Source organism: Girardinichthys multiradiatus, chromosome 12 (genome assembly GCF_021462225.1).
Source record: "Girardinichthys multiradiatus isolate DD_20200921_A chromosome 12, DD_fGirMul_XY1, whole genome shotgun sequence".
Taxonomy (NCBI): Eukaryota; Metazoa; Chordata; class Actinopteri; order Cyprinodontiformes; family Goodeidae; genus Girardinichthys; species Girardinichthys multiradiatus.
In genome coordinates this window covers 22,192,891-22,219,423 of record NC_061805.1, presented here as the reverse complement: position 1 = coordinate 22,219,423, position 26,533 = coordinate 22,192,891, and the positions used below count along the sequence as shown (strand labels likewise).

General features: G+C 40.3%; 1 protein-coding gene across 2 annotated transcripts in view; it reads right to left on the bottom strand.

Moving 5' to 3' along the window:
- The window catches only part of msh3 (mutS homolog 3 (E. coli)), a 78,554-nt gene that overhangs the window by 1,559 nt on the left and 50,462 nt on the right, over nt 1-26,533 (bottom strand). The window contains exons 21-23 of one of the 2 annotated variants that reach the window (XM_047381159.1): nt 22,367-22,553; nt 325-457; nt 18-186 (exon numbers count right to left, since the gene is read on the bottom strand). In XM_047381159.1, the coding sequence (XP_047237115.1) occupies nt 18-186; nt 325-457; nt 22,367-22,553 (489 nt within the window). Of the gene's footprint in view, nt 1-17; nt 187-324; nt 458-22,366; nt 22,554-26,533 lie in introns of those variants that run through there. The other variant, XR_007040592.1, reaches the window with a different exon arrangement.

The window sequence follows — 26,533 nt, the reverse complement described above, 5'->3', positions numbered from 1 at the left end:
ATATATGTGTTAGCTACCTCCTGGCATTGACCATGGTCTCCAGCTCTCGGGCTTTGTGAGAGGCAGTGTGTAGTATCGGATCAGGAACATCAGCCAGTCGGGCCACATTGAGGCCGTAGCTTCGCCCTGCAGCTGCTTTAGTTAGCTGGTAGAGGAAGGTGATGAACTCTGGCTGAACCTCTCCATCTGTCAACACACTCAGTCACTTAAAATAAAGTCTTGACAAAGTGCACATAAAATAATCCTGAAATAAACAACTACGACTACATTTTGTATAAACAGCATCCCAACAACTGGTAGGTTAGCAGAAAAGTGCAAGCATACCGCCAGCGTCAGTTGTGATGTCAGGCTCATTAAGTAAGAAAGCCATGTGGAAGTTGGACACATGTTCAGGATACACCTGCTCCAACTCACACAGAGGAGGGTAATGGGTCACAAACAAGGTGAAGGCCTTCACCTGAGAGGGAGAAGAGAAAGTGTAGGGTTACCACCCTCTGCAGAACCTGGAAATGTTAAGAACAGTGTTTTGCGTGGAGTCAAGTTTGAACAAAAATGATGCTGCCAAACATTCCTGATAAAAATCGTAAGGCTTGGGAGGAAGTATTCGCCCGCCACCCCCCCACCCTAAACAGTGACATTGAGTGGTTTTGGTTAATAATTATCAATTATTAATGATAATTAACTAATTGTAATTATTAAGTGCTTTGAGCCCATAATCAAAACACCAGAGAACATCTCTTATTTCTATTCATAAGCCATGAGTTGTGGTTGAAAAAACTATTTTACTGAATTATGATTTTTTGTATTATAATATTTGATAAATATTCATTTATCAATTATCATAATCCTTACATCAGCCACCAAGGAGCAATCCCTTGCTCATAAAACACGGCAGTCTGAATGTTGGGTTCTTTGTGTGTTCAGACTGCTGATTAAAATTTGTTCCTAACATCATTTAATAAAGAGCAGTTTGTCCAATTTGTCATATTTCTTAAATATTGCATCTAACAACCACAATAAGTCAATTTGATGCTGGACGCAACATGAGGAATTCTAACCAAAGAGAAGTTACGATGTTACATACAGTGTATAAACATAAATATAACAATAAACATGAATATATTTTATTGGAATTTTATGTGTAAGACCAACACAAAGTGGTATACAATTGTGAAGTGGAGCAAAAGTTATACATGATTTCTTCTTGCACTCACAGTAAAGGGGGCTGAATACTTTTGCACACCGCACTTTTCAGTTTTTGATTTGTAAAAAAAAAAAAGAAATCATGTATAATTTTCTTTCCACTTTACAACTGTATACCAGTTTGTGTTGGTCTTTCACATAAAATTCCCAAAAATATATTTATGTTTGTGGTTGTAATGGGACAACATGTGGAAAAGTTCAATGTGTATGAATACTTTTACAAGACACTGTACTTGTTCATCTAATATTCAGCAGTTGTTGGACTCTAGTAAAAATATCTTTGCCTCAAATCTGTCCTATATGTTTTATTTACTAGAATTAAAAGCACTCTTTTAAATGCAGATTTAGCAAATCTGGAAGCTATTAGGTTGTTTTTATTCTTTTTATTCATTTTATCCTTACTCATTTAAGTAAAATGATTGGGTGACAGCAGCTCAACCACATTATTATATACAGGTACATCCAAAAAAATGTATATAATGAAAAGGTTCGATATTTATTGCCACTAATTTTAGCCATAATGACAAAGATAAACGTTAGCTCTCTTAGTAGAAATTGCCCCCAGAATCAATACAACACCATGATCTCCAGGATACAAGGGGAAAAGGCTCCAGTCACTTTTCCACCTTTTATCAAAACAACCTAAAACCATAGGAATTATATGATGGAAGATTTAGCTGCACTGACACTTTTGAAACCAATAATAGCCTTTTTTTTTTGTGAAAGTTAAAAAAGTATATTATGTCATTAGGACGAAACAGCTAAGGCACACTGTATCATTTCTGATTTAGCTGTGCATTTGGTGTATTCCACATTTCTTTAGGCAAAAGGTAACTAACAACACTTAAATGCAAAAATCTCTTTACTCATTTTCAAGTATTTGGTTCTCCACATAGTAAACATGATATGCTTACTATTGCACAAGACAAAGCAGGAGGGAGATATAACAAATAAAGAAAAAAAAACTACACAAGATACAGGCAAAAAACAAGAATAGAGCATCAACATGAACATTGTTTTGATTCAGTCCTACTTCTCTGTCTCTGTACCCTCCAGCCAGCATATTGAAATAATAACCTGTAAATTCACTGCACATTTATTTTCTCCCTTTCAGTGTACTCATTTTGTTTTATCGCTCTACTTCAATGGCTTCTACAGTCAACCCCTCTCATTGCTCTGCCTTTTGGTTCAAACACTAAACTCAGCTTTTCAGGCTCTGAAAGGATTAAGCAAAGGGACACAACTCTTCACCTCAGCCAGGGGTGAAAGTTACAGAGCGGCAACATGATGGAACTCTGGAATTAATGGTTCAACATGAAAACCACAAAGCAAGTGGTGCACAGTCAGTCAGACTGCTTCAAACATCTGTAGAAACATTTAGTGCTGCTCTCTGAAGACGGTTTCTAAAAGCTTTTTATTAAAACAGATGCATTACCTTCTCCTCACTTTAGTACTCAATCAAGTAAATGGAAAACGAAGTACAAAGATACTCATAGAAAAATCTTCTCCTGCATTTAATAAATTGCAGAAACCAACTTAATACTGGCTCAAACAGTTTTGGAAGCACTACTGTTAATTGTCGATAAAGTAGACACTTGTCATTTTTACACTGCTGAACTTTTTTGAGGTCTAAATGATATAGATGTTACATGTTTTTGACAAGAACAAAAAAGTTGCAGACTTTTTTTTTACTCTGTTTTAAAATATGTTTTCTTTGCATTCGGTTTATATTTAAATGACAAAGTGAATTTGTGAACCAAACACAACTCATCTTTAGTTCAGCCTGGCATAATTAATATTTTAATCTTTAAGTTATCTTCTTCTAAGCAGACACCAATCAGCTCAATTGGTCGAAGTTATTAAAAATATAATCATGTACTAAATCCATCGTTGCATTTCAGCTTCAAATAAACTCAAGGTCACTGTGGGTCCTTTCCTCAGCAATCAGCGACAATTTTAAAAGCAAACCTTAAGCATTGTTGCTTCAATTAATTTATTTTAAAACCTGACCACTTTGTTTTGTGGTCACAGATTGTGTTAATGTGGTAATATTGCATTTAAGAAAATATTAATGTCCATAGCTGATGAGAAATTGTAGTCAAAGCCACTAGTTTTTGACCTTCCACGTCTGAAGTGCAGTGAATGCAGAATGATCCGAAGCTCCATGGAGATAAAGTTGTAAAAACTGAATCTATTCTGTGATAGAAACGTGACAAACTGAAAATATTATAGAATCTGGAGTGACTTCAACTGCCCAAATTGACATCCAGTCAGAAGTATAAATACAGTCATCATGGTTACAAAGACCAGATCAGTTTTGGGTGCTTAATGATTTATTTGAACGATTCTTTTTACCCCCTCCTTGAACCGTCACCTTAACGTGGTGGAGGGGTTTGAGTGCTCAAATGATCCTAGAGGCTATGTTGTCTGGGACCTAAATGCCCCTGGTAGGGTCTCCCATGGCAAACAGGCTCTAGGTGATGGGTCAGACAAAAATGGTTCAAGAACCCCTCATGAAGAACAAAATATCGAGGCACGTGACGTCGCCCGGTACGGCGGAGCCGGGGTCCCACCCTGGAGCCAGGCCTGGGGTCGGGACTCGTCGGAGAGCGCCTGGTGGCCGGGTTGCTCCTCGCGGGACCCGGCCGGGCCAGGCCCGAACGAGAGACGCGAGGCCATCCCCCAGTGGGCCCACCACCTGCAGGGGGAACCGTGAGGGACCGGTGCAAAGAGGATTGGGTGGCGGACGAAGGTGGAGACCTCAGCGGCCCGATCCCCGGATGCTTAGGCTGGCTCTAGGGACGTGGAATGTCACCTCGCTGGGGGGGAAGGAGCCTGAGCTTGTGCGGGAGGTCGAGAGATATTGACTAGAAATAGTCGGGCTCGCCTCCACGCACAGCGTGGGCTCTGGAACCCATCTCCTTGAGAGGGGTTGGACTCTCTTCTACTCTGGAGTGGCCCACGGGGAGAGGCGGCGGGCTGGTGTGGGTTTGCTTGTTGCCCCCCAGCTCAGCCGTCTCGTGTAGGGGTTTATCCCAGTGGATGAGAGGGTTGTATCCCTGCGCCTTCGGGTTGGGGACAGGTCTCTGACTATCATTTCAGCCTGCGGGCCGAGTGGTAGTGCAGAGTACCCGGCCTTCTTGGCGTCCCTGTCGGGGGTGCTGGATAGTGCCCCTCACGGGGACTCCATTATTCTGCTGGGGGACTTCAACGCCCACGTGGGGAACAACAGTGACACCTGGAGACGTGATCGGGAGGAATGGCCTCCCCGATCTGAATCCGAGTGGTGTTTTGTTATTGGACTTCTGTGCTAGTCACGGATTGTCCATAACGAACACCATGTTCAAACATAAGGGTGTCCATCAGTGCACTTGGCACCAGGACACCCTAGGCAGGAGGTCGATGATCGACTTTGTTGTCGTATCATCAGACCTTCGGCCGCATGTTTTGGACACTCGGGTGAAGAGAGGGGCTGAGCTGTCCACTGATCATCACCTGGTGGTGAGTTGGATCCGCTGGAGGAGGAGAAAGCCAGACAGACTTGGCAGCCTCAAGCGCATGGTGAGGGTCTGCTGGGAACGCCGACCAGATCCTGGGGGATGTTGGAGACATAGAGTCCGAGTGGACCATGTTCTCCGCATCTATTGTCGATGCTGCTGCCCATAGCTGCGGCCGTAAGGTCTGTGGTGCCTGTCGTGGCGGCAATCCCAGAACCCGGTGGTGGACACCGGCAGTAAGGGATGCTGTTAAGCTGAAGAAGGAGTCCTATCGGCTGTGGTCGGCTTGTGGGACTCCTGAGGCGGCTGACGGGTACCGTGAGGCCAAGCGTGCTGCGGCCCGGGCTGTGGCAGAGGCAAAAACTCGGGCCTGGGAAGAGTTCGGTGAGGCCATGGAGAAGGACTACCGGTTGGCCTCGAAGCGATTCTGGCAAACCGTCCGGCGCCTCGGGAGGGGGAAGCAGTGCTTTGCCAACACTGTTTATAGTGGGGGTGGGAGACTGCTGACCTCGACTCAGGACATTATCGGGCGGTGGAAGGAGTACTTCGAGGATCTCCTCAATCCTGCCATCACGCATTCCGTGGTGGAAACAGAGGCTGGGGACTCGGGGTTGGACTCTTTCATCACCCAGGCTGAAGTCACCGAGGTGGTTAAAAAGCTCCGCGGTGGCAAGGCTTCGGGGGTGGATGAGATCCGCCCTGAGTACCTCAAGTCTCTGGAGGTTGTAGGGCTGTCATGGTTGACACGCCTCTTCAACATTGCGTGGCGGTCGGGGACAGTGCCTCTGGACTGGCAGACTGGGGTGGTGGTCCCCCTTTATAAGAAGGGGGACCGGAGGGTGTGTTCCAACTACAGGGGGATCACACTCCTCAGCCTCCCTGGTAAGGCCTACGCCAGGGTATTGGAGAGGAGAGTCCGACCAATAGTCGAACCTCGGCTTCAGGAGGAACAGTGTGGTTTTCGTCCCAGCCGTGGAACACTGGACCAGCTCTATACCCTCTACAGGGTGCTCGAGGGTTCATGGGAGTTTGCCCAACCGGTTCAATGTGTTTTGTGGACCTGGAGAAGGCATTCGACTGTGTCCCTCGTGATGCCCTGTGGGGGGTGCTCCAGGTGTATGGAATCGGGGGCCCTTTATTAGGGGCCATCCGGTCCCTGTACGAGCGGAGCAGGAGTTTGGTCCACATTGCCGGCACTAAGTCGGACCTGTTCCCAGTGCATGTTGGACTCCGGCAGGGCTGCCCTTTGTCGCCGGTCCTGTTCATAACTTTTATGGACAGGATTTCTAGACGCAGCCAAGGGCCGGAGGGGGTCTGGTTTGGGGACCAGTGGACTTCGTCTCTTCTTTTTGCGGATGACGTGGTCCTGCTGGCCCCCTCTAGCCAAGACCTACAGCATGCGCTGTTGCGGTTCGCAGCCGAGTGTGAAGCGGCTGGGATGAGGATCAGCTCCTCCAAGTCCGAGGCCATGGTACTCGACCGGAAAAGGGTGGCTTGTCCTCTTCAGGTTGGAGGGGAGTTCCTGCCTCAAGTGGAGGAGTTTAAGTATCTCGGGGCACTCCCTTAGAGATAGGGTGAGGAGCTCGGCCAGCCGGGAGGGGCTCGGAGTAGAGCCGCTGCTCCTCCACATCGAGAGGAACCAGTTGAGGTGGCTCGGGCATCTATACCAAATGCCTCCTGGACGCCTTCCTCGGGAGGTGTTCCAGGCACGTCCCACCGGGAGGAGGCCCAGGGGACGGCCCAGGACACGCTGGAGGGACTATGTCTCTCGGCTGGCCTGGGAACGCCTTGGGCTCCACCTGGATGAGCTGGAGGAGGTGTCTGGAGAGAGGGACGTCTGGGCATCTCTGCGGAGTCTGCTGCCCCCGCGACCCGGTCCTGGATAAGCGGAAGATGACAAACGAACGAACAAACGATTCTTTTTACAGGGTTGAATTATTACACTTGACACTCTATTCAAGCATAAATTTAGTGCTGAAGTTGCAATTTATTGTTCACATTTACTAATGTAATAAAATGATGCTTTTTTACATGCATCTCACCAATATTTGGTCAAAAATCCGTTAGCAAGCTGCACACCGACTAACATTTTTTGCCATCAACAAGCTTCTGGCATAATTCTGGCTGGCCATTCGACAACTCTTCAGGGAAGAATTGTTAAATCACTTTAAATTGGTTGGCTTCCTTGCACTGAACCAACCTTTTTGGCCCAGTTCACAAATTCACAAATGAGTTTGGAGCTTTGGGAAGGCCATTTTAGAAGCTTCATGTAAGCCTCCAAATAGTTCATGTGAGTTAGGGATCATTGTTATGTTAAAACACCAAGTAATGTCCAGGTTTCAGTCTTGTGACCCAAACCATCACTCTCAAATAAAGGGTTGTTAAGAAATTCAGGAACAACCCACAACCACCGAGGCTCAAGTCCATCAAACTGGACACACCAGCATCTTTGTCATGACTGAAAAGATAAGTCATGGACAAAAATTAAGAAATAAAATCAAGGAACTTGACTATAAACAATGACTGAAAAAACATTAATGGAGGTATTTTTTACTAGTCTTTTGTTCTCTCAATGTGTAGTTCGGTGGTTGCTTTATACCATGGGTGGCCCAACAATGACAGAAAGTATATTTAGAAAAGTCATGGTAAGGCTTTCAAGAACACTGTACCACTTGTTACTCATGGTGGTGGTACCACCATGTTTTGCTGCCAGTAAAACTAATGCTTTGGGCACATGGAAGGTGGGACAGTTAAGGAAGAGTACCTCCATTGGGTTTCCCAACAAGACAAAAATCCAAAACACATTAAAACTGGAATTTTGTAATGAATACAGCAAATTATCACTAAGTTTCAGGAATGGCCACAATCTCGACCCAATCGAAAATTTAAGGATAATGGTTAAAAGCCAGGAATGTGTCAGGAAACGAATTAATTTGAATGAACTCTACCCTTTCTTTGAAGAAAGGGGGTCAAATTAGAGTTAAGGTTGTCTTACACCTGGTTTATACTTGCCCTTATACATGCAAGCATTGTTTTTGGGTGTGTGTCCTGACGTTTCGACTGTTTTTGTAACAGTCCACATGCACCCTGATGGGTCTAAAAGGGATCTTGGAAGGCGCTCCTCAAAGAGGAAGACTAGCAGAGAAGAGTCACCTCCGCATTACAAGTATATGCACGACTGAATAAAAACACAGACGGAACTAATGCAAGTGATTGCAAAAGGGCCAAACAATTTAGTTACACTTTTGTTAGCGACACGCTTACCTTGAAAAAATCTTCCTCTGTGACCAGTTGTTGATAACAGGCAGACTTTATCTGCAGCGCCATCTACTATTTAAAATAAGAACCTCAGCATCTCAACTGCAGGTTATGTGAAGGTGTAAAAGTAAATGGGATGTTCTTCATGGCCAAATTCTCTCGAGACAACTGCTGCATGAATGTATAACCCCGGATTAACAGTCTAGTGTATCCTTGATCAAGGACCACCAAATAGAAAGTGTGTAGGCTCCAAAAAATACAAAGAAAAAAAAAAAACGACTGTCTGAATATTTGAGCAAATATTTCTTTTTTTCTTTCTTTTTTTTAGGGTTATTGTATGACCGGATTAATACTGTTCTTTTTTCAATACTTCACCATTCTTATGAACGTGGAGCAGCAAAAAAATTATTTGGGTCTAACAATGAATATGTTTTAACTCCCATATGCAAAAACTTACCCTCCTGTAATGCAAAAAGAACAAATCAATAACCAACATGCATAAATATAATTTTTTTTTGTCTCCTCCTGCACTGAAGGATTCAACCAAAGCAGGATTTCCAAACAAAAAAGAGGGTTAATCTGATGGTTTTTTAATGGCAGCTCATTACCAGACCACCTCAGGGTGCACCAAGAGCTTGGCTCTGCAGAGCAATAATCTGATCACATTAGTGTTGAAACAATTAATCGGTTAAACAATGATTAAAAGATTAATTAAAGGGGAATTTCTGTAGTAAGACAACTGTCTCATCATATTTAAGTTCACAGTTACCTGATCACTGGGGGTTTCGACTCCAAATAAACAAATTTCTGTAAAAACTGTGTTGGGACACATTCGCCCTCGAGTGAATGCTCTCTTCCAAGAAACTTAAAAAGGGCAACAACTAAGATAAACAAGAAGAGAATGTGAAATACCAGAAACATTATATATATTTATGAAACAAGACCTGAAGAGGAAATGTTAGTTTAGAAATTTCACTGCTATTGTAAACCTATATCTGCTCTTTTGATAAACAGAAAGAGGAATCCTTAGAGCGTGAGGGAGTAAATCCAGATGTGTTCAGCTCACAGTTTGTTGGTTTAAATAAAACAGCTCATCTGGCAGAACATTATTTCTTCACAGCCAATATACAGTACGTTGCTTGCTCTGCACTGTAAGAATTAAAAGTTTCTTTCCACCATACTGTCCGTCAACTCTCAAAAACATGCAACCATGTCTTGGGAGCAAATTAAACTTTAGATGTTTTTCTTTTTTTAATATTTACATTCCTTTAGGCACGATCCTGGATTATTATGCAACTCATACTAACCAAGAGGTGGCACATAAAAGATTTCAGACTCACATTTAAAAAAAGATCCATCTAACATGGGGCAGAAGACTTTGAGTGAACTTTTGTTGACTAGTTCCAGTTAATTTACAATGGCTCTGACAATGGCTTCTGTCCACGACACCGATCACAGTCATTTAAGAATAAGTATTCACAAATACGGAATCTTCGCCTGTATTTTTACAGCACAGACCTGGACTCTACAGACAATCACAACAAAGTAGAGATGTGCTGAGAAATCGACTGGTGTCCGGAATAAGACAGTTTTATTGTTGGTCAGTCTGACTGGTATTTAGTTTGTTGTAAACTAAAAAACTGATCATTTTCCAAGTACGAAGGAATGTTGGGTCTTCATTCAGGCTGGCACAATGGGGAGTTAGACGTCAATAAATACCAGAAAGGCTAAATGTGATACAGAAAAAAACTGATCGGTTTTCTCGTTTCAATTAGTCCATTTCTGTCCATCATGGGATATGCTGGATTAATAAATGCTAGCTATCATTCAGAAGTCTCATAGTTAAGGTAAAGGTCGACTAACTCGACAGAGAATACATACAGAGCCTGATGTAAGTAGTGGTTATTGTGCTGATATAAGATGCTAAAGATCTGAGTGCTTTGATTGCTGTAATGCCAATAAAGATTTTTCCACCGATTATCAACAAGGGTAAAATTATTTTTACCATGCCAGGTTTAATAAAACACAATTAAACAGTTTATATACTGTATACTATCTATACCTTGTTGATTAAAAAATATTTCATTGATTTTCCAGCTTTAAACTCAGTTAAGTGCAGTGTGACCTTATTGCAGAAAATGTGCAAGTAGGAACCCAACTGACCTGGTTTGTCATTTCTTAATAATGCATAAAATACCATAAATTGCTTTGCTGCAACTGCATCTCTGACAAGCACAGCTTGTGCCACCCCATCTTAAACCGCAAGGAGCTGTTGCGGTGCATTATGGGGCATGTAGTATGAAGGGTGTGAGTGCTAAATTGGTCATTAACATTAAATATACAGTACACACCAAAGGTTTGGACACACCTTGTTATTCAAAGAGTTGTCTTTATTTACATGATTATGAATATTGTAGCTTCACACTGAAGGCATCAAAACTATGAATTAACACATGTGGAATTACATACTGAACAAAAAAGTGTGAAACAACTGAAGATATGTCTTATATTCTAGGTTCTTCAAAGTAGCCACCTTTTGCTTTGATTACTGCTCCGCACACTCTTGGCATTCTGTTGATGACCTTCAAGAGGTAGTTACCTGAAATGGTTTTCACTTCACAGGTGTGCCCTGTCAGGTTTAATGGGTGGGATTTCAAGCCTTATAAATGGGGTTGGGACCATCAGTTGTATTGTGCAGGAGGTGGATACAGTACACAGCTGATAGTCCTAGTTAATAGACTGTTAGCTGCTTTTTTCTTGCCATAATACAAATTCTAAGTAAAGAAAAATGAGTGGCCATCAATACTTTAAGAAATGAAGCTCAGTCAGTCCGAACAATTGGGAAAACTTTGAAAGTGTCCCCAAGTGCAGTCGCAAAAACCATCAAGCGCTACAAAGAAACTGGCTCACATGAGAACCGCCCCAGGAAAGGAAGACCAAGAGTCACCTCTGCTGCGGACGATAAGTTCATCGGAGTCACCAGCCTCAGAAATCGCAGGTTAACAGCAGCTCAGATTAGAGAACAGGTCAATGCCACACAGAGTTCTAGCAGCAGACACATCTCTAGAACAACTGTTAAGAGGAGACTGTGTGAATCAGGCCTTCATGGTAAAATAGCTGCTAGGAAACCACTGCTGAGGACATACAACAAGCAGAAGAGACTTGTTTGGGCTAAAGAACACAAGGAATGGACATTAGACCAGTGGAAATCTGTGCTTTGGTCTGATGAGTCCAAGTTTGAGATCTTTGGTTCCAACCACCGTGTCTTTGTGCGGCGCAGAAGAGGTGAACAGATGGACTCTACATGCCTGGTTCCCACCGTTAAACATGGAGGAGGAGGTGTGATGATGTGGGGGTGCTTTGCTGGTGACACTGTTGGGGATTTATTCAAAATTGAAGGCATACTGAACCAGCATGGCTACCACAGCATCTTGCAGTGGCATGCTATTCCATCCGGTTTGCGTTTAGTTGGATCATCATTTATTTTTCAACAGGACAATGACCCCAAACACACCTCCAGGCTGTGTAAGGGCTATTTGATCAAGAAGGAGAGTGATAGGGTGCTGCGCCAGATGACCTGGCCACCACAGTCACCGGACCTGAACCCAATCGAGATGGTTTGGGGTGAGCTGGACTGCAGAGTGAAGGCAAAAGGGCCAACGAGTGCTAAGCATCTCTGGGAACTTCTTCAAGACTGTTGGAAAACCATTTCAGTTGACTACCTCTTGAAGCTCATCAACAGAATGCCAAGAGTGTGCGGAGCAGTGATCAAAGCAAAAGGTGGCTACTTTGAAGAACCTAGAATATAAGACATATTTTCAGTTGTTTCACACTTTTTTGTTCAGTATATAATTCCACATGTGTTAATTTATAGTTTTGATGCCTTCAGTGTGAAGCTACAATATTCATAGTCATGGAAATAAAGAAACTCTTTGAATGAGAAGGTGTGTCCAAACTTTTGGTCTGTACTGTATGATACTATCTTGAGCTTGCAACGCCTGCTCTACACCAATGACTCTGAACCTAATTATAGCTCTTTTACAAAATCCTTAATGAAATACTATCAACTTGTGAATCTGAAGAGGAATGTGGCAATGTTGCGGATGTGAGCTTTTTTTTATCTGAGTTTTTAAACTTAAGGCAAAGGTAAAATATTTATAACTTGAAAAACATGATAAAAACAAGAACATTACTCCTTTTCAATGCATAACTTTTTACACTTAGGTTAATTTTCATGGTGCCAAACCACATGCTGAGAAGCCGTGCTCTAACTCAATCATCTTCACTACATTTTTCCATGAAAGTTAGAAATTTAAAGTGTTTGAAAAAAATCAAAGTTAGCATAAAGAAATACAGGGGTTGGACAATGAAACTAAAACACCTGGTTTTAGACTACAATAATTCATTAGTATGGTGTAGGGCCTCCTTTTGCGGCCAATACAGCGTCAATTCGTCTTGGGAATGACATATACAAGTCCTTCACAGTGGTCAGAGGGATTTTAAGCCATTCTTCTTGCAGGATAGTGGCCAGGTCACTACATGATACTGGTGGAGGAAAACGTTTCCTGACTCGCTCCTCCAAAACACTCCAAAGTGGCTCAATAATATTTAGATCTGGTGACTGTGCAGGCCATGGGAGATGTTCAACTTCACTTTCATGTTCATCAAACCAATCTTTCACCAGTCTTGCTGTGTGTATTGGTGCATTGTCATCTTGATACATGGCACCGCCTTCAGGATACAATGTTTGAACCACTGGATGCACATGGTCCTCAAGAATGGTTCAGTAGTCCTTGGCAGTGACGCGCCCATCTAGCACAAGTATTGGGCCAAAGGAATGCCATGATATGGCAGCCCAAACCATCACTGATCCACCCCCATGCTTCACTCTGGGCATGCAACAGTCTGGGTGGTACGCTTCTTTGGGGCTTCTCCACGCCGTAACTCTCTCGGATGTGGGGAAAACAGTAAAGGTGGACTCATCAGAGAACAAGACATGTTTCACATTGTCCACAGCCCAAGATTTGCGCTCCTTGCACCATTGAAACCGACGTTTGGCATTGGCATGAGTGACCAAAGGTTTGGCTATAGCAGCCCGGCCGTGTATATTGACCCTGTTGAGCTCCCGACGGACAGTTCTGGTGGAAACAGGAGAGTTGAGGTGCACATTTAATTCTGCGTGATTTGGGCAGCCGTGGTTTTATGTTTTTTGGATACAATCCGGGTTAGCACCCGAACATCCCTTTCAGACAGCTTCCTCTTGCGTCCACAGTTAATCCTGTTGGATGTGGTTTGTCCTTCTCTGTGGTATGCTGACATTACCCTGGATACCGTGGCTCTTGATACCTCACAAAGACTTCCCACACTAAAATGACAGGTGTTTCATTGTCCAACCCCTGTAAGTACAATGTGCCATGCAGGCAGAAAGTAGTGCAGAGAACTTAGGAGCACACGTGGTTGCAGCTCTATGCATCAGTATGACCACATCAGACATTTAACTTCCAAATGCACAGATATGTTGCAAGAGACATGTATCCATTAGTGTGAAGCTTTAGGTCTTTGTGTTTCCAAGGACATGATTCCCTCCTTGCAACATCTCAGCAGTCACTTGCAAATACTGAGTCATAGTTCGAATGGTAAGCAGGGAGTGGTTTAAAGACTGGGATCAAGTCCAGATGACCTTGGACTCAAAGTACATCCCGGAGAACAATGTCAGGTTCTTCAAAAGAAACACTAAATCAGAAGCTACCGAGCTAACCGCTTGTTGACTGTGAAACACTAAATCAGAAGAAGAGCTAAATCAAATAAACATAACGAACCAGCATCTTGCCTCTAATAACAGCAACGTTTAACAGACATTTTCTTTATTTTAGAGAATCTCTCCTTTCTCTTCTTTGCTTCAAGACAGTATTATTGAGTGATGTTATGAAATCCATCTATATTTTTAACTATTCTCAGATGTGTGTTGAGAACAGGGAAAGGTGTGCTTCTATAACAAATGAGATCAAGGAGGAGTAGTGTGCCTTTTGACGTGAACATTTAGATTCTGCATGGCAGGGAACAGAAAGGGGAGGAGTGGGAAGTCACGGAGTCAGCATGAAAGACCCCAGCATGAAGCCTGAACCAAGGGGACTTCTTCATAACTTCTTTTCGTTCCGTTTTGTTTGCGAGGTTTTAATAGCAAGGCCTTTTCTGACAAATCAATGCTGTTATGCAAGGTAGAGAGCTCCCTCCTCCAGCCAATAACAGCTCCCAGCTGCATAAACGGCTACCAACACATTATATTGTATGTTCTCCTGCAGAATTACGTAACCCAGATGATTCCACTGGAATCAAAAGCTGGAATGAAGTTTTCTAAGATGCAATCTAAGATTCATCTATATTTGAATATGGCAACCAAGAACTGTTGGACTGGGATCTTAGAAAAAAACAATAATAAAATAGCAGGACTGGCAAATTTTATCCAGCTGCTCCGCTCTGATTACACATTAAGCAGAAAACTCATGAAGCCAATTAAAAGCAGATGTGGCTGTGGAATGAAGCAACAGCTGCAACCTGGTACTTAAAATCCCTTTTTTTAGCCACAGCTATTAATTTACATAGCCAAAACACCAAAGCTGATGCCAAAAAAAAAATCTAGTTCAGAAGTTTAAACCACGCTAATAATTAATTATAGGAATCAAGAGACTAATGCAAAAATGCGGCAATGCTTCTAAGCAGTACGACCTCAAGCAGTCTTGAAACGAACTGGTGGAATCAAATGTTAAGTTGCTGTCACATGGTTTCCTAACTTTCCACATATGTCGGTTTATTGCAAAACTGGTCAGATTGCTGAACTACGTGTGTCACTTTGATGTTCTGGTTATGTGGGTGTATCGGGATCAAGGCTGTGGAATTCCCAGTGTTCAATTGTCTCAGGACAGAGTATGTTACTTTAGGTATGACATCAACCTCTCATATTTTTTTTTCCATCTTTAAAGATCCACTGACCAAAAGGGGAATGACATTTCAGTGCCCAAATGAACCAGGAAGAAGTTCATTTAATTTGTTTCAAGCATCCAACATCCTGAGGTGAAAGAATTTTCATCAGTGCAGACGGAGCGTTTGCAAAGCTCATGCTGTGATATGTTTTTACTACTGGTCAGTTAAAAAAATTCCAAAACCTCTGTTGCTATTGGACTTTATTTTCCTTATATATCTTTCTTTCCGTACATCTTTAACTGTCATGTGTTTAGTGTCACTTTTTGAATGTGAGGTTTATCATTGCTATCTGTGGGCACAGTCAAATTCACTTAAACATAGATGTCTAATTTAACACCAACCAAAATCTACAGGATTGAAGGGATGATAGTGGTCAGATCATCATTTCAATGATGCTGTCCTTGCCCAACCCGCATTAAATTATCTTACCACCTTTTTCTTAACAATGTTTTTAATGAAACCTAATGAAAACATTATGAAAGCAGGAGAAAATTTTGTAATTTTTAAAATTCTGATTTAAATTTAAGATCTTTATAAAATCAGACAAATAAATTACATTGAAATTACTGAATAGCTTACCCAACTTAACTTGACATGTAACTGGAATGCTTTTGCACCTCAGTTATAAAACAAACACTCTCCTGCAGTATATAGTAAGCATACAGTAAATCTATAGTTTCCCTCATGAGAAGAGCTGGTCACATTTTTACTTTAATTGCCTGAACGTACAAAAAAACAATCTATAAAAGAGGATTCTTTTGCAGGTTTGCAGCAAAGACTGAATCTCTAGGGATTTGTTCTCTCAACAGGGCCTTTTACTTCCCTGCATCATCGGATTTGTATTTTTTTACAGCATAATAATACCAGAATTGCTCCGCCAGAAGAACAGATCACAGAACAAATGACTGCTACCAGAGCATTTCTTCAATAAAAGAAGAAAATGAAAAAAGCTATTTATAATTGAACCTACAAGTTTAAGACATTACTGAATGTAATGTAAGCTCTAGTAAGGAAAAACGGGATTTATTTAGGAACCCTTTAAAGCCTAAAACTAAGGTTATTAAATGTCCCAGTAGAAACTCTTTTTGCACAATTACTGTCGTGATAACAGATAAAAACAAAAAAAAACTGCTAAACCAGCTGTTGGTGTTCTTCACAATAGTTCTAAAACAACTAAATGCTTCAAATCCAAGATTAAATGCATGCTCCTCGGGTCATTTTCGGTCATCTCATTTGGCAGATCCCTTCTCCCTAGAGCGACTGCAGCATAGAGGAAACTAATACCACAGGCAGACCGACCTACTGTTTAGATCCCAACACCATTGAACATCTGGAGTATTCATGTAAAGATGTTTTAAATTTCTTGATATTTCAAGAAAATTCTGAGTATTTCTTTAAGACTACTTGCAAGCACATAATCAGTCTCTCATTATAAATGAATATCACATAGTATCCCTGTATAACCAATAAAGTATATCTCAGGTGGGTAAGGAATATGGATGAATTTAACAAATCTATACAACAGAAGCTTTGACTTAAACAGTAGTTAAGAACAGGAGGTGTCCTCTTCTCTAAAGCAAGTGTACAAGTTACACCTCTCTCTAATTATTATTAATTAATTATGAATAATTAGTAATTATTACATTAACAGAATACATAGGAGGCAAAGCTTAAACTGTATATTAAATAACTATGATGATCAGCACATTAGTCAGATATTGAAGAGGAGCTTTCACACGATGTTTAAAAAGCAAACAGATCTGCACGTCTCTGAAGGATGCTATTCTGTAGTCTAAACAGTTGAGAAAAAGGAACTGCTGTGTACTACCTTGAGCAAAAAAAAAAAACTGTATCAAGTTCTCTTTGTTTACAACAAACACCAAATTAGTTTAAGTTGTCCACACATTTAGGCAATGACCTACTTGATATTACCAGTACAGAGAAGACGAACTCTAATTTTCATTCTCACAGTCTTGTGCCTTAATCCCCCCAAAATGTGGTTAGAGCCATTGTGCCACACCCTAAAGATGCAGAGGACAACAATTCCCAAAGTACTCACTTTTCACACTGTAGTGTTTTTCAGTAATTGCAGTTTAGGACTGCACAATATAATGTAAAATTAGCATTATCGCAATATTACTTTATGCAATATGCATATCGCAATGAACTACTTGGACTGCTAGAAGTTTTAGCCAACTGTACCATGCATTCAGTCTTTCTATGCCTTTGAGTTATTTGGTGACATTTCTTGTTAAAGGCAGCATAAAAATAATGTAGAAGGTAAAGAGGAGGTAAGATTGTAAAATCACTAAGAAGATTTTTTTTTTGACTAATAATTGAATAGACTACTCATTGTCTGGGGTCTAAGTTTACTAATATCCAAAAGTAAAAAGGCATTAATACTGTTTATTTATTGGAAGTCATATGGTTATCACAACATCCACAGACATTATCACATATCACATGTTGTCCTAGAATCGTGCAGTCTAATCCAGGTATATTTCCTTGAGATTCTTTTATAAAGCTACTCCAAAGAGAAAGATTTGACATTCACAGCCCCCTTTAAAATCAAGAGAAAGTGTACTTTCTTTGGATAAAACTGTATCTTTTTTAATTCTGTACAAGTGCTTTTAGCAATGCATCCAGCCCATGACAACAGGATAAAATGTTAGCAATATATTTGGAGCAACTAAGAATCCCTAGCTTTTGGTTTGTTTTTTTACAGATATAGTAAACGTTTCACAAATCAAAACCAGTGTTAATTCATTCCAGTATAACAACCGGTGTTTTGAAAAAATCAATAGGTCTGGAATAATTCATTCCAGTATAATTAGCCCATACATTGTAGTTTTTATCTTTGAAAATCCTTGTTTTTTTTTGTTTTTACAAAACCCAATAAAGGTTTTATAATTCTCAAAATCTGTTTTAAAGAATTTCCGTTCTGTGTAGAATTACTTCTGGACTTTAAACATCTTGTCTCTCCCTTTGTCACATTAGTCCTTTCTAGACAGTACATAAATGCTACCACATAAAACGTAAAAGTGGTGGAGACTTTATTTTCTGTGTAACCAAGCATTGTCGGCCAGTGCGATGAGCTTTATGTCTTTATTAGTCCACTCTGTCCAAATGAAAAGTAAAGAAACAGGTCTCAAACATAAAGCACACAACTCATAATGAGAGCTCAAGGTGTGTTTTGACAACGGGTTCAGAAAATCTTTTTCACCCGAGTTTAATTTCATGGAACCTTTTTAACTGCCTAGGTTGTTTCTTGTGTGCATTTCCAATTTGGGGTCCAAAACTGGGTTTTTTACAAAGGTGACATTAAGCAGACCTTGCTATTACTGGACTGTTGCTGTGATCTGAGGAGATACTGCCCAAATCACCAGGAGAATCCAAAATACATCTGAATACAGTGAAATCAGAGCAACACAGCAATAATTTTACGTTGTTTTAATATTAAGGTACTGTTATTCCAAACTTTCTGGAAATGCGTTACTAATGCTGCGTTTCTTCAAACTCGGAAGTCGGAACTGGGCTGTCGGAGTTTACGTCATCTCTGAGTTGTAGCGTTCCAGTTTCTTGCTTGTTTTCGTTCGTATTGCTAGCAACTGTAACAGCAGTCCTACAACAATAACAATGAAAATAGCACTGTTCTTCGCTGTATTTCATGCATATAAACAGCGTTAAAAAATCTTGTCTTGTAAACACTGAAAAGAAGTATGTGTACGACTGACTAAACGTAAAAAATAAATAATAAAGAACTGCTGAAAACAGCCAGAGTAAGAACGTTTTACTACTATTGATGCGAGCAGCAACCATCTTGAATGCGGGAAGTCGGGTATGGTCGTGTTGCCCCGACTCACCGACTTGTAACTCTGACTCAGGCGGGTGTTCCAGTTAAAATTTCGACTTTTGAGTACAAATGGAACGCAACATGAAAAAGATTTAAAATGAATTAATTACAAATCGGGCTGCACGGTGGCGCAGTTGGTAGCATGCGTGGGTTCTCTCCGGTTACTCTGGCTTCCTCTCACAGTCCAAAGACATGCTTGTTGGGTTAATTAGTCACTCTAAATTGCCCTTAGGTGTGTGAATGAGTGTGTGCGTGGTTGTTTGTGTGTTGCCCTTTGATGGACCTGTCCATGGTCTACCCCGCCTACTGCCCATAGACTGCTGGAGATAGGCACCAGCTTCCCCGCAACCCACTATGGAAGAAGCGGTATAGAAAATGACTGACTGACTGATCCCAAATCCAAAATGTGTGCAGTAAACCGGAGTTCCAGTTCCAGTTACAAAAATCCAAGCCAGTTTGCAGCAATAAAACAGTAACTGATACTGTTACAGCGATTACACTTTGCAACATATGTAGTCACATGCTGCAATGTGTCTGCTCCATTCAAACCTAAAATTTGTTAAAGATCAGCAATCCTGATGATTAGTTTAATTTGTATCTCAGAAAATAAATGCTGTGAAACCTTTCCAGAATTCCCTTCAAAATGGCTCTGAAGAGTCTATACTCTCCTCACCTACACACGCTGAAAGCAAAGGTCCACGCTTTATTAATATTTCCACTAAGGATGTCTAATTTTATTCAACAATTTAAACACTATAAAACACTAATATGTAACATGAAATGTAACTGAATATTTCTACTACTACTACTAGTTTAATCTCGAAGGTAGCTGAAACACGATGCTGGCAATATTGAACTAGTAAGAAATGCTTAGCATCCCCCAAACACAAAACTCCACTTACAGTTCAGATTTCATTCAGTAAGTAGTACACCTCCTTACCAGAAACATTTTCTAAGGTAAAGTTTTTATCCCGGAACCCTGATTTGGACCTGGTAAATGCAGAGGAAATGACGGCTATAGAAAATAGGCCTCAGAAAACTACCCAGGTTTCAGGAAAGGGTTCCTGTTGCAGAACCGCACCTTTAGACTTATTTCACCAGATAAAGTCACACACTCACAGCAACTGTATAGCACTTTGTGAGACAGACTTTGCTTTGATGAAAGATACTGTGGCATTTTAAAATTGCGAGATCTCATGGCAACCTTTACCACAAATAAATTGTCACTGCAGTACCAGGGTTTTGGGACCCACAGCCATGGATTTCAACATTAAACTCCGGTACGGACTTTTCTGGAACTTTCAAAATAAAGTGCATTAACCTTCTTCCGGCACAGCCAGGAAACGGGATATCTGTGGACTTCCTGTGACATCACTATCCAAATAAAAGAAAAGCTGTTGCTACATCCGCCTTCTTCCACATCTCTTTGCTGGCAAACAGACATAAACTCTTCAACTGGATCCAAGGATGTCATACGATCATCGATCGTATGCAAAGTTAAGTACGAATGAAATACTGTCTGTGTATCCGGTATTTTCATTCATGAACGGGGTAATTAAGGTACAAGCATTGCTTGACTGTCTCTCTGAGCCCTGTAGGAGCAAACGGTGTTCGAGAGAAACCCCCTGCAAAGACAGCAGAGACCGCAGCGGACAGGACGGGCCGCCCAGCTACAGCTCCGGAGCTAACACTTTTGTTCAGAGCGAACGCACCTTCAACCCCTCGCGAAGCTACCGAGCTAACCGCTTATTGACTGTGGATACCTTCTTCAAACTTCGCCCTTGGACAACGTTTCCTCACCACGGTTCATGAGGTTAAGTGTTTTGGGCAGAGACAGATTAACAGGATGAAATGATCTAAACGTTTTTCGTTTTATGAAGTTTTGTTTGTGTGAAACTCGGCTACCTTAGTGCTAGCAGGCTATCTGTAGCACATGTGCCGGTTTGTGTTCTTTGTATGTTTTTAAAGTTAAGACAAAACTTTGTTTAAAGGGTGATTTTTAAACAGAACATTGTTCATAACGCGCCATCGGCGCTTATGCATTTTAACCCTTATATTAACCGAGGTATTTTAAAGGTATGTGTTTGTTTCTGGTGCTAAGCTATCAGCTTCTTTTGTTAGCTCAAATGCTAACCGGTAAGAACACGTGCTTGCTACTAAAGAGTATTTAACAGAAAGGTTGTTAGTTTTCAAGCTAGTGAATAATGTTCCCTGAACATCATTTTACTAAATCTGATAACTAAGTAAACACCATTGAGCCCCATTTCTCCAGAAAGATTTGGCTAGTTTCCAAAATTCAGCAGATCCTTCTTTAAAATATTATTTCATTAAAATAATATTTTATCTGATCTTGCATTGTGAATGGTTGTCTAAATGTTGCCGATTATTTCCTAAATTGGTTCCAAGACTAACTTAACTTCACTTCCAGATTCTTCAAGATAATCCTTGGTTCTCAAACATAAACATTGCATGGTAATGTTGCATCACTCTTTTGATCATGGTTTTCAACCATCTTTAATCAACTTGTTTATATTGTACATAGCCTATTAGTCTTCGTTATTCTTTAATTCTGCTTTGTAGTTTAGTTGGATTGTTTAAGCATAGTAAAGAGTTTGTTGATTGAAATATGTTTGACTTTGAATTGACTTATTTTTGTTAATAAATTCTTGTATTTTAAGAAATTGTGTGAATTCATTCCATATATGTGCAGAGTTTATGCTGTTCAATAATGTCAGAGCTCGTCTCACACCTTTCTATTTTATCCTAATACCATCGTCTTACTGGGCTGGTATTCACAGGACAACCCTTAACAGACTAAAATATTATTTGATAAAATATTAATATTAAATATTAAATAATATTCTAAAATTCACAATCACAACAAGGGTGTGCAATATTACTATTACAAAGGACAGTTTAGAACACAATATTTGTTGGCCTCTATATTTCAAGTGTCATAATTGTGCTTAGCATGCCAGTGAGGTCTCACTGTAGCAGGTGCTTACAACTGACACAGCTGTTGGTGGCAGGTGAGAAAGAAGAGCAAGAAAAATGTATCCTAGTAGCACTCAAGGGCAGTAAGTATAAATAATTCTCAAATTGTACCTGTTTTTTGGCTTATCAGAACAATATTCCACTTATAATGTTTTTTGATAAAAGGAAAATAAATAATTACAGAATTATGTGTGCAATTATAAATAAATTTAATCATGAGCCGCATAGCAGACACATAGATAGGGTTTAAAGAGAAGCAGAACAAAATTGTACATCACACAAAATACTTGGATATCCAGGGCTCACTTATTTAATTTTCTTTCCATTGCTATGACATCTTCCTCTCTCTCTACATATTACCTTTTTTGCTCAAGTTTCTCCGTATGTCTAATTATTGAGGTGCTCAATTGCTGAAGGGTTTTTGGGGGCTTAACTCAATGCAAAAATCCTGTATACCTATTTGCAATAAAATTTTGTATGCACACAAATTACATCAAAAAGGCAGTTATCGTAATGATTAAGTGGCATGTTCCACCATTTTGTTGTTCTTAGTCATGAACAGCAATAAAAACCAACTTACATCTCTGATAAAGTATTCCAGGGTAGCGTAGGCGATGGCGATCCCATCATGAGTGCTCGTGCCCCGTCCAAGTTCATCAAGGATGACCAACGAGCGTTCAGTTGCATGAGAAATGATCTCCGAAGCCTCCATCAGCTCTTCCATGAACGTGCTGCGACCTTTGAATATGTTGTCCGAAGCCCCCATTCTGAATATCAGGCAAAAATAGAAAAGCTTATGGCAAATTGGCTGAATTCAGACAAGTCTGTCTAGTTCCCAGATATTCAGAGTATCACTTCATCATATACTGCTGACAAGGTCAACAACAAATGTCACCAAACAAAAAATAATCTGCTGGCATCAACAGTCTAATAATGATCCACTTATCCACCGTAGCCATTATTGAAGGATCTCTGAAATGAAATCATTGAGGGTAAAACACTTTTATGCAATATGTTTATGTTACGTTTGTCATTACTGATGCAAAACCTAAAAAAAAAAACCAAAAAACCAAATCCAGCAATATTATTTATGAGGCATCCTACCAGCTTTGATTAATGTCTTTCTTCATCACCACAACTCATTTAGCAGGGTAAACAAGCAATAAGCAACCAGGCATTTATTTTCATTCCTAACAATTAACAGTGATCTGAAAAAAGTGTTTGCCTCCTCAGAGAGTTCTGCTTTTTGTTGGTGTTTTAGATCATCCAACTAATTTTAATATCAGAAAAAAAGGAGTAAGTATCACCTGAGTGACCTAAGCAAATACAATGATCAATTTCCCAGGCCAAGTAGAGACTGTACTTCCTGCGGCAACTCAAGATGTTCAACAGGAACTGCTGGTCATCTTCTACAACCCCTGGCAAAAGTTATGGAATCACCAGTCTCGGAGGATGTTCATTCAGTTGTTTAATTTTAATTTGTTTAATAAAAAAAAAAAAAAACAGATCACAGACATGAGACAAAACTACAGTCATTCTAAGTGGCAACTTTCTGGTTTTAAGAAACACTAAACAAACCAAGAAAAAAACATTGTCAGTAACAGTCAATGTTTTAGCTCAAGCAGAGAGAAAAAATTATGGAATCACCCTGGAAATTTTTATTCCCAAAACTAACACCTGCTTCAGATTAGATCTGCTTGTTAGTCTGCTGTTGAAAAGGAATGATCTCACCTTGGAGAGCTGTTGCAGCAAGTAAACTGACATGAATCATGGCACCAACACGAAAGATGTCAATTGAAACAAAGAAGAGGATTATCAAACTTCTTAAAGAAGGTAAATCATCACGCAGTATTGCAAAAGGTTTGTTTCCAGTCAGCTGTGTCCAAACTCTGGACCAAGTTCAAACAATATGGGAAGTCTGTTAAAGGCAAGCATACTGGTAGACCAAGGAAGACATCAAAACGTCAAGACAGAAAACTTAAAGCAATATGCATTTAAAACAGACATATTGTCTTTTCTAACAGTTTGGTCACAAACTGTGAGAAACTGCCTAAAGGAAATAGGATTTATACAAAGCAGCTAAATGTAAGGCATCCTTAACTCCTAAACAGAAGAAAACATGGTTATGGTGGGCTAAGGAAAAGCAATTGTGGACTGTGGATGAAAGTCATATTCAGAGATGAATCACGAATCTGCATTGGTCAAGGTGATGATGTTGGAAGTATTGTTTGGTGCCGTTCCAATGAGATTTATAAAGACGACTGCCTGAAGAAAACATGCAAATTTCCACAGTCGTTGATGATATGGGGCTGCATGTCAAGTGAAGGCACTGGGGAGATAGCTGTCAATACATTTTCAATAAATGCGCAAGTTTACTTTGATATTTTGAAAATTTTCTTATCCCATCAATTGAAAGGATGTTTGGGGATGATGAAATCATTTTTCAAGATAATGCATCTTGCCATAGATCAAAAACTGAAAACATTCCATGAAGAAAGACACATAAGGTCATGGCTTCTTAATGGCTTTTCCTTATTTCAATTACTTTCTACATTGTAGATACAGAGTGAAGACACCAAAACTATGAAACAAAAATACATAGAATTATGTCGCAAACAAAACCTTGTGAGATAAATTGTAAATGGACTGAACATATATAGCGCTTTTCCAGTCATGCAGACCGCTCAAAGCACTTTACACTAGAGCCAAATTCACCCAATCGCACTCACTAACGCTCACACATTCATACACCGATATGCAGATCGGTAGGCAACTTGAGGTTAAGTTCCTTGCCCAGGGGCACATTGACATTTGGCAGGAGGAAGCTGGAATCGAACCCACAACCTTCTGAGTACAAGACGACTACTCTTCCTACTGATAACTCTTGTCATGTTTTAAATGTTAGATTCTTCAAAATAGCCCTCTCTGCCGCAATTCCAAACGTTTGGCATTTTGATCTTGAAAGAGGTCCCAGAAGTAGGAGTAAAAATAAAGCCAAACCATTGATTGAGCAGGTGTGTCTCAACTTGCATTGTACATATTCATTAAAAAAACCTATTAATTTTATTTCCCTTGTTAAATGTTTAAAATGGCTTTATTGACAGCAAAGTGGAACCAAAGTCAAATTTCTTGTTTGTGTGCACAAAGCTGACAGATAAAGTTGATTGTGACATCTGTGTAATCCTGATAGTTACAGAGATGTCAAAGTCAAATACTTTGTTTCTCCTCTGTTCTTGATTTTTTTGTTAAGATCTAAGAATAATGTGTATCTGCTTCATGTTGTCAGATAGGTTCTATTCAATTTATTTCTTGACTCTACTGGTCTGACAGTATCCAAGCCTGGGTATAGTTGGTGATATTGAAATAAAAAATGTGGTTTATAACAGTTGGACTATAATTTAACAAGGGTTGTGTTTTTTTTTTGTGCCTAATTACCTAATACCTAATGACCTGTAAACAATTTTCATCACTAATATTGAAGTGAAAATGGATATGAATATAAATGGCTAATATAATTGTAATGTCCTGCTTTTTTAAGATGAGGCACCTGTCTGAATTGGAGCCCACTGTCTACAAGAAACCTTGCGACTTTAATAGATGCTTTCATAACATCCGGCCTTGACTAGTGTAATGCGCTTCTTTACGGAATTAGTCAAACCTCTGTTGCACGTCTGCAACTGGTTAAAAATGGTGCAACCTGATTTTTAACTTGTACAGGCAAAAGAGAGGACATTTCTTTTCATTGTTCACTTCCAAATACATTTTAAAATCATTTTTGCATGACTAAAACCCCTGAATATGGGCCGCGCTTCACCGCCACGCCCTCTCTCTGCTGATTTTTGGTATTTTAATTTGTGTCATCTGCTTGTTCGTTTTATTGTACTGCACCTTGGTTAGCCTTGTTGCTGATTTAATGTGTTTTATAATGAAAGTGGAATGGTACAGGACAAAAAAAAACAAAAACAGCAGAAATATTTTTGGGGAAAATATTTTTTAGAGCAATGTAGATACTGTATGTTTTTGTAGTGGATATAAGAGTGTAAAATAAAAACTAGCACAGAAAATTTCCACACACACACACGAGGAGATTCTTTTAGGAACAGAATGTACCCAAATGTTTCCATGTAGACAACAGCTGGCAGACAATCAGTGGGATAATCCACACGCTTAATGGATACATTCAAATGCTGCAGGCTTGAAATATTTTATTCTTTGTGCAGTGAATCTATGTAGTATATAAGTATTTTGTATAGTTGGCGATTTTACATGGATCTGACGGCCAGTGAGAGATACCAAAGAAGTGAAAAGTGAACAACTGTTTTCAGATTAGTGATAGGATACCAACATATTGATTCTTCCCAGGTGTTAAAACCTTTTCAAGCACTCATTTGGTCCTGTGAAAGCAGACAGTCTGAGGTTTGACTTATCTGAATTGGCTTTCATCTATTTCTGTGAATGAACCGCCAACAGGTGTTACCATGGTTGCACCACACATGCCTTACAGGAAAGAGGTGTGGCAGAAGTGCTGCTGCATTTCATTCACATGTGCTGTGCCTGAATGCAGGCCTGGAACTCTGGCAGATCCACACAGGAAGGCAGAACGTTTAAACAGAAACTGACGCCAGAGTCTGTCTGTTGGTGAAGGGATGCTCAGGAAAAAACACAGCAACTCTCCACCAAGTGGGTGCCCTGCTGGGTTGCATGAGTCCCTCCTCCTCACAGAAACTGACCGATTCTCAAAACATTC